This window comes from Populus nigra, chromosome 10 (assembly GCF_951802175.1).
Source record: "Populus nigra chromosome 10, ddPopNigr1.1, whole genome shotgun sequence".
NCBI lineage: Eukaryota > Viridiplantae > Streptophyta > Magnoliopsida > Malpighiales > Salicaceae > Populus > Populus nigra.
The window spans coordinates 14,306,064-14,318,518 of NC_084861.1; the positions used below are offsets into that span (position 1 = coordinate 14,306,064).

The window sequence follows — 12,455 nt, forward strand, 5'->3', positions numbered from 1 at the left end:
GCTTAGGAATCTTGTATCATCGTTGAAAAGGAAACGAGTCGTTTCACAGGACTTTGTTCTATGAAAGAAACAAAATTGATAGTACCAAGATCTTTTTCCAGCAACAAATCCAAGGACTGCTCCATTTGAAACCTCCTTAAAACTGTAGATCAGCTTTTTGATGCACCTCTTATTACGAAACTCTGTTCAACACACAGTTAAAAACGAAGAGCCTCGTAAATTAACGATACTGAACTTAATAAGGATTAAACCATAGATTTTATATCATTTGAATTTATAATTATTTGAAGAACTAAAAACATCCAATCTCATGCATGACCAGATTTAAGATTCATTAAAAGCAACAGGAAAGGAAAACTAATCACAAGGATGTTGGAAGAAAATTAATGCTTTAGCTTAATTATTATGGATAATGATACTAAATTACAAAAATAAAAAACAATAAAAATTTTGAGAATAAAGTATGTTTTATTAGGTATTTTTCTCTTTTATATAACTTTTTTATTTGTGGGTTTAAAATCCTAGACAAATAATAAATTAAACGAACAAGGAAAAATTTAATTTGATAAAAGGGTTTGTGTTAAGATAATCCTCCTTGATTCTTAAATATTGATAGACTTATAAAGTTAATTAGAAAAAAAAACAAAACAAAGAAAAAGCAAGTTGATCAAGGCTACATTTCATCCTACATTAAAAATATAAATATTTAGAAAAAGCCATCAGGTCAACGCAGGATAAAAGGCTTTTTTCTTGGGGGTTTTTGATGACAAGAGGGGCCCAAAGGACCAAAAAGAAACAACATCTTCAAGAGATTGGATTCGATCCAGTTCACAAACAACACCTTTAAAAAGCTCTTTCCTCCTTGATTCATTGTTTCAGTCCAATTTACAAGCAACGGTTTTCAAGGCCCAAGAAAAAAAAGAACAGCTACGGAAGCACCGTGCTTCAAAACGAAACAAAGTGCATCTATTCACAAAGGGTGTAGCCGAGGTCGGCACCTATTTGTGATGCTTTGCATTGAGCTCTGTGATTTACGGGCTATTTTAACGTCCATGATGTCGATGATGAATCCTGGTTGAGTTATTTGCATGTTGTTGACGTCGATTTCACCTCTCATCATCTTGATTGCCATTGACATACTTGGTCGAAGCCCACATTTCTCTTGTACACAGAGCAAGGCAATCTTTACAAATCCAACAGCTTCTGTTTCTAAGAAGTCGGCATTTAGCATCGGATCCACTAGTTTTAGAAGGTTGTCTGTCTTGTACATTTGCCATGCCTGCATGAATCATTGTCCAAAACATGATTTCAGTAGCAAATCGAACAGACCATCAGAGCAGACTTAGCACGTTCAATGGCTAATCTAGCATGTTTCCCATAATTAACTTAAACAGCCAGGCCCCTTTTGACCATGTAAAGAAAATAAAGAACAGCCAGGCCCAGCACAGCAATGTGGTTGGTGGGATTGTAACGATAATCATTTATTAACTCTTGGAGTTTGGAAGAAAATAAAATCCACAATGGCCCTTTTGATTTCAAGCAATAATGGTAATTAATTAAAAATTGTGTTCAAATATTCCAACGAGCACTGCTGACTTTCATCATCTTCGCTCCAAAGCAACAAATAGTCAAATACAAGAGAATGAATGGTATGATTGTGATATAAACAAAATACATGGGCACATGTTAATAGATCAACGCTGTCTACCATCTTCTTCTTTGCCCGTCTTCTCTTCCAGCCAAACTCCGATTAAATATCATATAACCATGGAATAAAAAACAACTCGTTAAATATCAATGGAAGATTTATCAAGATTAACAACATATTCTCACCTCCAGAACAAAATACATTGATTAGTGGGAATAATATAATTAAAATGAAGTTAATATCTGGTGTTTCCTTGTGTAAACAGAGCGGTCTGGTGTCCTTTTTTTTTTTATGTTGGGGAAATCCCGTCGAATAAAAAAGGTTATGGAGTGCTGGCTATGGAGGAGAAACTGGGCCGAGTGGAGGAGGAAGCGGTGGGAAGGGGAGAAAAAACAGTGCGGGAAGCCAGCAAGCGGGGAAGTAAACAAATGACTGATTAACAGGTGGGTCGTACGTGTAGTTTGCTCGTATTACAACTATACAATTCACTCGCCTGCATTTATTAGATTGGGTATACCTTTTAAAAGTCCTCAACTTGTAGGGAAAATTCTGATTAGATCGCCCGTGAAATATTTATAATTTGGATGTATTGATATTAAAATAAAAAAAATATTATTTTAATATATTTTAAAATAAATAATATATTACAATACGTCACCAAACACGCATACTTCAATTTCAATCAATAAAATTATTAATTAGTAATTTGAAATTCATGTGATTTCTCATTTTTCAATATAAAACAATTAAATTCCTCTTTATAAACTACAAGATGGAATAATCTATGTGGAGAAACATAGATTTCCTCTTGTTTCTTCATTTTCCTGCTTAATATAATTATTCAATTTATAGAGATGTGATCTGTTTTATTGCTTGATTGAGAAAACATTTAGTAAATTCATGAATTTTTTATTAAAAAAAATGAAATTGCATTAGTTTCAAGTGATCACTGAATAGTTATATCAACTGAAATCAATGTAAAGATCTGTTATTAATACATTGATGATCCAATCTAGACAAAAAGATATTACAGTTACAGATCTTTACATTGATATGATTTGAGCTTTTGAATCTTTGGCCGTCATGATTTTTGTTAGATTTTCATAAAAATAAAAAAATAAAAATTACTAGGCGTTGCCCAATAATATATAGAGCGTATTCTATTTTATAAGACAAGGACTGCTGTTTGCAGCTTGTAAAAAACAGTAATACCTTCTCCACCAGGTAGTGTTCTCCAAGTTCTGGATCGAAATCAACAGCTTTTCGCCCGCAGATTATTTCAAGAAGTAGCACTCCAAAACTGTACACGTCTGTTTTCCGGGTCAAACGGCCACTAATGGCATATTCCGGTGCAAGATATCCCCTTTTACAACAAAAGACAGTTCAACATATAGCATCAATCAGAACTCTTACAAAATAGACAGTGTCTACGATATATTTTATTACAACGACCAATCAGAAAATCTTGATTTACATGAACAGAAATAGTCACATGGCTTCGACATATATACATGAACCATGTTCGTGTCATAATCTTTCAAACAATAAACCCAGCAAGATATTTGATAAGAGGAAAAGGTGAAAAATGCACTTACAATGTGCCAGCCACTCGTGTACTGACATGAGTAAAATCTTCAGGAAATAGTTTAGAGAGACCAAAATCTGAAACTTTCGGACACAAATTCTGATCCAAGAGTACATTGCTCGCTTTTATATCTCGATGCACAATACGGGGCTTAATCTCCTCGTGAATATAAGCAAGACCTTGAGCAATGCCTAACGAAATCTCTCTCCTTGTTTCCCACCTGAAGTTGGCTCTTTTTTCCTCAGAACCTGGAATTTAAGCAGAATCACAACAAATGAATTGGTCATTGTAGAAAATTGGTATTGGATGGAATCAATATAAGAATTAATCAGAAGATTTACCGAGCAAAGTTTGAGCAAGACTGTCGTTTTCCATGTAGTCATAAACGAGAATCTTATAAGGACCATCAATGCATCCACCGTGTAACTTAACAAGATTTTCATGGTTAATATTGGACACTGAAGCTATCTCAGAGATGAACTCCCTGTCTCCTTGTTTTGATCCCGCAGAAAGCATTTTGACGGCAACCATTCTCCCATCTTGCAGGATTCCCTTTTAAATCCCAACAAACATAACATATCATCAACAAAACAATCTTACAACATAACATATCATCAACAAAACAATCTTACCAGATTAAGAAAATTCTTTAATGGAACAATGAAGCTGCTTTGGTGTGCAAAATACGCCTCTTTACTGTTTTGGAGTGCAAAACAAGATCGTTTTACAACAAAATTGAGTAATTTTTTGTAGATTCTCCCTGATTTACAGTATGGTTCCTGATGTTTTATAACTTACAGAATAGTTCCTCTATGCAGAGAGGTCAGAGGAGGGGAGGGATGAGAAAGTTTTTTGGCTACTTTCTAGTGCAAAATGATGTCGTTTTTCCAACGGTTTCAGGGCATTTCTATGTAACTTACACTCATGTTTTACAATATGGTCTCCACATTTTTATAATCTACAAAATGGTCCCTGTATTAAGAGGGAAAAGGAGTTGGCTACCAGACCCAAGCATGAGTTTTCTTTGTTATTAAACCGCCTTTTATCTTGAAAAAGAGATAATTAATTTTTTTTTATTTTGTTTCTGAACACAGCCTTAAAAAATCATTTAGGATATGATTCTTTCCTTTCACTGGACATATTTCTTCAACAATATGATATTGAGTATTAAAATATTAAAATCTAACAAATGAAATTATATTTAACATTATTTCCGATCAAAAAGAAATTAAAATCGAAAGAAATTCAGCCAATTAATAAAAAAAAACTCATATTTCTTTTAGTTTTCAGATTGAATTTCTTGAAATTCACAGGCAAACGACGAACTACGTACGAGCTAGCATGCTCACTAATTGTGTTTTAAATCATAGTAAATATGATTGGACTTATATATTTACCTTATATACAGAGCCAAATCCGCCTTCCCCAATTTTATTTGATGAACGGAATCCATTGGTGGCGACTTTCAACTCATTAAACGAGAAAGCATGCACATTTTGAAGAACTTGCAAACCTATAATTAATTAATTACCACGAGTAATAAATAGTTCATTAATTAGATCACGAGAGAAGGAGGCAAGAATTAATAAAATACTCGTAATAATAAGAAAGATTAATTTTATCATGAGCCACGAGGTTGCATTAACATGTAACGGCAACTTAAATATAAAAGGATGGAAGACTTAGCTAAAAACACATAGCTAATGTTTTCACGAACAACAACATTAATAATATTGGTTCAAATTCATTACATGGTTAGCTCCTCGAGATTATTAATATTCTACATTTAAATTTATTGGTTAAAACACCATCAAATCCTTGGTTACTTTTGGACTTTCTCGTTGGTACAGTTCTCACCCCAACCATGATAAAATTAGAATTTGAAATTTTACTCGTGGGATCTACATGTGTTGCAAAGTTATAGCCTATTTATTTTTGTTTTTAAAAGCATTTTGAAAAAAAAATTAATTTTTTTTATATTTTTATATTGTCTTGATGTGCTGATATCAAAAATAAAATTTTAAAAATAAAAAACATATTATTTAAAAAATTTTCAAAGTAAAATTTTTTTTGAAAAACAACTATTACCACAATTACAAACGAACTCTTAATAACTTACATGAATTTCATGTAGGTGTCACATAAGCTCCTCATGATTTATTTGTTGAAAAATAAATTTTTTAAAATGATTTTTATAGAAAATATATTATTTTTTTAATATTTAACAATATCATAAAAAATAAACTACAAAATAATTTATTTATATTTTACTTGTTTTAAGTTTATATAACATATATGATATTAAATATAATTATTTAACATATAAAAATTGTAATAATGTTTTGGAGAAGAGAGAGATGTTTTGTAAAGTGTGTTTCCATATATATGAAAACTCTTTTGGCTAATTCTTTTTCTTTCTTGCGAAATCATTTTTTAAAACTTCATCAAATTAATATAGAAAGTGGAGAAATTGACTTCTAATAAAGTGTTATAGCTACGTCGAAGGCTGTATCTGCATTTGAGTTTTAATAAATTTTGATTTTTAATTTTTTTTGTGTTTTTAGATAATTTTAATATATTAATATCAAAATAAAAAAATAAAATTATTTTAATATATTTTAAAATAAAAAAATATTAAAAAACAATATTATCAATCATAGTTTTGAAACTCGGTCCGGCCCGGCGGTTCAACTCAGGACCCGGCCAACCCGGGGATGGAACCAGGTCAAGTTGAAGAAAAAATGTGAAGAAAAACCGGATGTGACCCGGTAAAAAATTCAGTTGCAACCTGTTGATTTTTGATTTTTTACTAAAATAATGTTTTTTAATTAAAAAAATGACCCAAATAATTTGATAATCTAATCAAAATCTAAAATTCAAACTTTAAACCGAACCTAATACCAGATCTGAAAACTATGTTACAATACTCTAAACAAGCTCTTAATATAAATAAACTAGCCAAATTCGAAAAGTACGGAGATGTAAAATTCTCAACATCAAATAGTCAACCAGGACTCTTTTTTGAACCATGGTTTTATCGTGACACAAGTACACAGCTATTGAATTTCATGAACCTACACGGCCAATATATAAGCACGTTTATTTTTGGGTGTAAAAGTGTTTTTGTAAATTTCTTTTACTTTAAATTATTTTTTAATATTTTAAAACTATTTTAATATATTAATATAAAAATAAATTTTAAAAATTAAAAAAATATTATTTTAATATATTTTCAATAAAAAAATATTTTAAAAAACAAAAAAACATACTCTTAATCATCAACTCTACACTGTCATGACCTTTTCGTTTCAGTAAAATAGACTACAGTAGCAATAGCTAGGCCTGGTGTTATAGGAGCAATGCTACGAGAAAAGATAAGAGAATTAATATTGTCAACCACATACGCAAGATTGTATTTATTTTTTATTTTAAAAATATTAAAATAATAATTTTTTTATTTTTTTTAAAATTAATTTTGATAAAATCCATACAAGAATATAAAAAATAATTTTTTTTAAGAAGCACGGCTTGTACGTGTAAACAAACAGGTCTAAGCCCCGCCAGGCACCCCAAATGTAACTTGCCTTCGTGATTATATAGTTGCAGGGATGCAAACACTAGGACAAGCTTTGCAGGGATGCAAACTCTAGGACAAGCTTTCTTTTATTAATTACTTATTAAATAGACTTATCTGCACTAGATACTTCAATGCAACGCTGCTTTAAAAATCTTGTAGCATCAGAAGAAAAAAAGGAGTAAAAGAAGTAGCTAAGATTCCAAAATGAAGAGTTAATACCTTGCATTAGTGCATTGTCTGTGGGGATGTCAGACGAAGAAGAGAAGCATCTAAAGCAAGAGAAGGAGAGCCTCTTCATGCTTCTAAACGTGCTTCTGCTTCGATGCTTGGAACTGCTGTTTTTCATCCTTCCCAAACTTGACAATAATTATTCTATATGTCTAGTTGATAAATAGCAATAGAAGTTGAATAACCCTAAGAAATCCACATACGAATGAAGGAAAGGAGAGAGGAGGAGGAGGAGGAGGAGGAGGAGGAGGAGGAGATATATAATGGTGGAAGGTTCACGTGTCAGTGCTGGAGACTTATTAGCAAGGGAAGGAAAGGGTTTTATTTACTTGGGAATCTTTGGATAATTCAACAACATTTATTTCTTTAGGTAGAGTGGAACCATTAAACAACAATGCACTGTTTTTTTTAAAAAAAAAAATAATTGTTTCAGATCAGTTGTCAATTTTTCACATCAGTTGACGCCACTGCTGGATCCAGTTCCATGGACTGGTGGGGCGGCGCCCGGCAGCGTTGTGAGTTGGAGATGCCTGTTTTGTTAGACATGCATTTGGTCTTCTGACTTCTTTAAATTAAAATCAAAATATATTCTCAAAATTAAGAGAGAAATAAGCGATTGCCTCAGCAACACGAATTTCCATGTGAAAAACTCGAAACTTTGATTATGGAAATTCTTAGGTAAAGTTTGTTTACTAATTTTAAACAGGGACTCCTAGGATTTGAAGTTTTCACCGTGGATCCATTGTTTTCTGCTCAGTTATGTCAAGTAAAATTTGAATTTGAATTTCTGATTGATTGATTAACAAGTTATTGAATGAGATATTAATACATAATTTATATTATTTTTTAATTTAAATAAATAAAATATATTTTTATATTATTTTGTTCTGAAATGATAAGATTTTACTCTGAAACATATTTATTTTTATATTTTCATCTTCACTTCTCCAATAAAATATATTTATACCTCTTTTATGATTTTTCAATTAAATTACAAATTTACGTACCTAATGATATCCTCCTTATGTGAAGTCATACTAGAACCAATTGATTGCGCCGCATCAATTAAATATATTTATGCCTCTCATGGTTTATTAATTAAACAGCCCGAGACGACTTTCACTCTCATGAGATGAAACGTTGGTGATAGGGGATGCATCTGTCGCTGCTGCATTATTGCTCTGATGACATTTTTATTTTTCTTTCTTGCTCCACTTGAACAAGGAAACCAGGAAAATAGAAGCGACCAGGTCTGTGTAAGCTAAAATTTCTGACCAGGGGCTTTGATTTGAAATAGTTTAGAGCAGATATTCTACCTTAATTATTAATCGGCGACGGCCGGTCAAAGGGTGTATAGTGATCGGTCAAGGTCCAAGGAAGTTCTACAGTATTGGATTTTAGACAACCATGGCCGAGTCAAGAAACATGAGCTTGTCGCGTCCTTCCATTCGTCCGAAGAGGATTTCCCGCTCCAATTCTGCTTCGGTCCTTTGAACGAATAGGGCGTCGTCACTCACAGATGCTGCTGCCCTGACGCCTGATCTCTCTGTTTTTTCTTTTCTTTCTTTCCTTTTGGGTTTAACTGAAGGTCATGATAGATTTTTTACTAGAGAACGAGTAGTCCTGTTGCGGTCTTTAAGTTTACGGTCCTTCTAAACTATTTCGATTCTATTCGATGCATAGACACAGTGTGGTGGAGACACCTATTCAACTAGCCATATTCATGGCAGCTTGATGTGGTAGGGCTTTGATGGCTGCGATGTCACTGTTAGAATTTAAATCTCAAATCAGATTGTATAAAGTAATTTTTTTTATAAATTTCTTATTTTTGACGTAAATAATGTTTTCACGATCGTGTTGAAAAGCTAGATTCTGTAGAAACCTATACGGAAAAAAAATTGAATTGGATCTGATATGTTTGTCCAAAAACCCAGGAATCCTCGTCCAAACAGTAACTCCAAAGAAAATAACAAAACAGGCTAAATTACTAAAAATAAATTTATTTTATTTTAATAAATTTATTTTAATCTCAAGATTCAAATTGCGAGATTAACATATTAATCTAAATTGATTTTATTTTTTTTAGTTGATTTTTTTTAATTTACTTTATGTGGAATTATTCTAGTTGCATAACCCGGATCCCGGGTATTGCAGATTAACCTGAATTGACTTATATCATTTTTTCATGTTTTAATTGAGTATCTTTTTTTTAATTTCACCCTACAACAACTTCATTTTTTTTATTAAGTTTTTTTTTCAATTTTATTCTTCAATATTAGGTTATTTGATAATTAAACTTCATGATTTTTTTTCAATTTGTTTTGCGTAGAGTTATCTTGATCTCGCTGATTTAGTTTTTATTTCTTAATTTCAACCTTTAAAATTCAATCTATTGGATATGGGCTCATAATCGTTTTATTTTGGTCTCATGAACCGTGTTACAGTTTAACAGTTAGCTTGAGTTGACTTGAGTTTTTTTTAGTTTTTTTTTTAATTTTATCTTTTAATATTAGATTGAATAGAAATTGAGCTTCGTATATTTTTAAACTTGTTTTATGAGATTGTCCTGGTTTTATAATTTAAGTCTCAAGTTTGATAATTTAATTTAGGTTGACTCATATAGTTTTTCTATCATTTTTTAATTTAATATATTTTTTTCATTTAATATTAGGCTAATTAAGAATTGATTTTTATAATTGATTTTGATTTTTTTATAAGATTATCAAAGTCTCATAATTCAGATTATGGATTTAATAAATTAATTAAAGTCTATTCAACACATCATCTTTTTAATATTTGGAAACAAAATATCATTAAATTTCTAACCATATCAATGTAAAAAATATCATCTAGAATGCATTATATTTTGAGTTCAATATTATTTTTATATTAAAAAATACAAGTAATTTTTGAGTAATTTTTTATATTAAAAAAATTATACTACCTGTTGCTATAATTTTAAAAGCTTCCCTGTCATCGATAATTGAGAAATCTAGCAAGCTATCAAAAACCATCCCAGAGTGGTTGGGAGTATCATATAATTGTGTTTTTTTTTTAATTATTCTTTTTTAAAATAATAATAAAATATTATTTTAAAATAAAAAATATTTTAAAAATAACCCCACCCCGTAACAAACCAACCCGTAAGTTGTGTTCGGAGACCGCACTCTGAAAAGAAGAAGTAACTAGTAAGGTCTGTCTATACAGTAGAGACCTAGTCACAGCGCTTCTGGTTCTAGATGGAGTAGCTTGTAGTCTTGAACTTTGAAACCTGAAAAGAAGAGTAACAGAGCATTCTCTCGGCTGCCATAGTCACGTGCCGACTGGGCATGCATTGTTTTCCAGGCCAGGCTTGAAACCTGCGCCCTGAACTGGACTAGAAGCGTGGAAGATAGACTATTTCTGATAAATCCTATATTCCTTTATATAGTCTCCCAGGTCCGTATAAAATGAAAATACTAATGGATGAACGAACCATCCTTTTTCTTGAACCACACTCTAATAAGCGTCAACAATAAAAAAAACAAAAAAAAAACCGGGAGAAGTCTAGTTTGGGCCAATACGTGTTTCGATTTGTGCTTCACGAATAGAGCCAGGCATTTCAGGCTTTGGCCCAATACAAGACAGGCCGATGACATTTTGGGCCGAAGCTTCTGTTGACTGCTCACTTCGGCCTTAAAAGGTCATTATGGGCGAATGCTTTTGTTGAGGTGTCTTAGAAAAACGAGCTTTTAAATATTTTAATAAATACTAAAACTAAAATTTTAATTGATTTTTTTTTTTAAAAGTGATTAAGCTACATGTTTTTCTTTCGTACCGAGGTTTCATCTCTTAAAGGATTTTTCATGGATCCAGATATATTTTTATTTATATTTTAAAAAAATATATATTTATATGAATGCGGAAATTATGAAGTTTTAAAATCATAAACATTGAAATAATAATTGATTGTTTATGCTTACAGTCATGATCTTACTCGCTTCATTGTATATTCATGTAATCGTACTGTGAAGTGATATAACCAACCCTTTCTATGACACAGATCTGATCAACCCACTAAAGCAGGGAGGGATTGGAGAGTGGAGGCTATTATCTCTGAGTGTCTACTGTCGTGTTCTTGCAGCCCAGAAAGCCGAGAATTGAGAAGCATCATGGTAATGTTTGGTAAAGCGGTTCAACTTGTATTTTTAAAAAAATTTATTTTTTTTGTTAAAATATAATATGATTTGTCTGTTTTGGATTGTTTTGATATGCTGATATTAAAAATAATTTTTAAAAAATAAAAAAATATTATTAACTTGTATTTTAATATAAAAAATTATTTGAAAAGTACCCGCGACTACACTACCAGATAAGCTCGCGTCTCCATGAAACAGAACAACCGAACCTGGGGAGCCATCTGACTGACCATCTGACAAGTCCTCACGTGGTGGTAGTGTGGACGAATTGGAGGTTGGTAGCTCTTTCCAGCTGAGATTGAAACCCGATTGGTCAACGCCAAAGGACCCACAACTACTACCTAATTGATTCTTTTTTCTTGTTTTTTTTTAATTTCAGGAATTGGTAGTTGGCTGTGTATTTTACTGGGAAGACCTTGTCTATTATATCCGTTTTAAATTGTATTGAATTCCTGTAAATTTCAGTTCCAAAAATCTTCTAAATTTATAATCAAAAAATTCTTGATAAAATCTATTAAATGCAAGACCTGATTGATTGAGTTAGGAAATAAGGTGTTGTTTTCTTTATACAAGTGATATCTTTTCACTTTTCCTTTTCTACTCAAGTGTTCATATTTTAATGTATAATAACCAAGTAATATAATAATAATAATAATAATAATAAATCCTATTTTATCGATTTTTTTCTTTTTCGTTTTTATTTTTACTCCACCACCAACCAGATTTGTATGGTTGTTTGTGATTGGGCCGTGGTCTTCCCATCCCCTCCCCACTATCTGCTCACCTACCCAATAACTTATAAAAAGAAAAAAAGGGAAAATCTTCTCGCATAGAGAGAAAAAGAGGAGAAATTTTATATTGCTAACAAGTAACTATTAATATTTTATTATTTTTTAAAAAAACCATTTAGAATAATAATGCATATTATTTTTTAAAAATATATTTTTAACATCAATATATCAAAATAATAAAAAATTTTAAAAATAATTAATTTAAAACAAAAAAATCAAATTTTTTTTTAAAAACCATTGGACCACATTACTCAACACTCTATAATATATATATTTTTTTAAAAATTAAATAGTTAAATAAAATAAAAAAATAATAAGTAAAAGTATTATTATAATTTTTGATGGTATATGAATTTTATTTTTATATTTTATCTTTAAAATAAATTTAAAAAATATCTCTAATTATCCACGAGCACTAAAGGGTAAAAATTATTTTTTAAGGTTTTTT

At 31.0% G+C, this 12,455-nt stretch overlaps 1 protein-coding gene across 1 annotated transcript; it reads right to left on the minus strand.

Annotated features, from left to right (window-relative positions):
- Nucleotides 1-2,591: 2,591 nt before the first annotated feature.
- LOC133704940 (putative serine/threonine-protein kinase) lies at nucleotides 2,592-7,350 on the minus strand. Its single transcript, XM_062130006.1, has 5 exons — nucleotides 7,030-7,350; nucleotides 4,631-4,746; nucleotides 3,575-3,785; nucleotides 3,244-3,481; nucleotides 2,592-3,011 (listed from the first exon to the last, which is right to left on the minus strand). The coding sequence occupies exons 1-5, from the start codon at nucleotides 7,154-7,156 to the stop codon at nucleotides 2,750-2,752; spliced, it is 954 nt and encodes a 317-aa protein (XP_061985990.1). The 5' UTR covers nucleotides 7,157-7,350; the 3' UTR covers nucleotides 2,592-2,749.
- Between the last annotated feature and the right edge of the window lie 5,105 nt (nucleotides 7,351-12,455).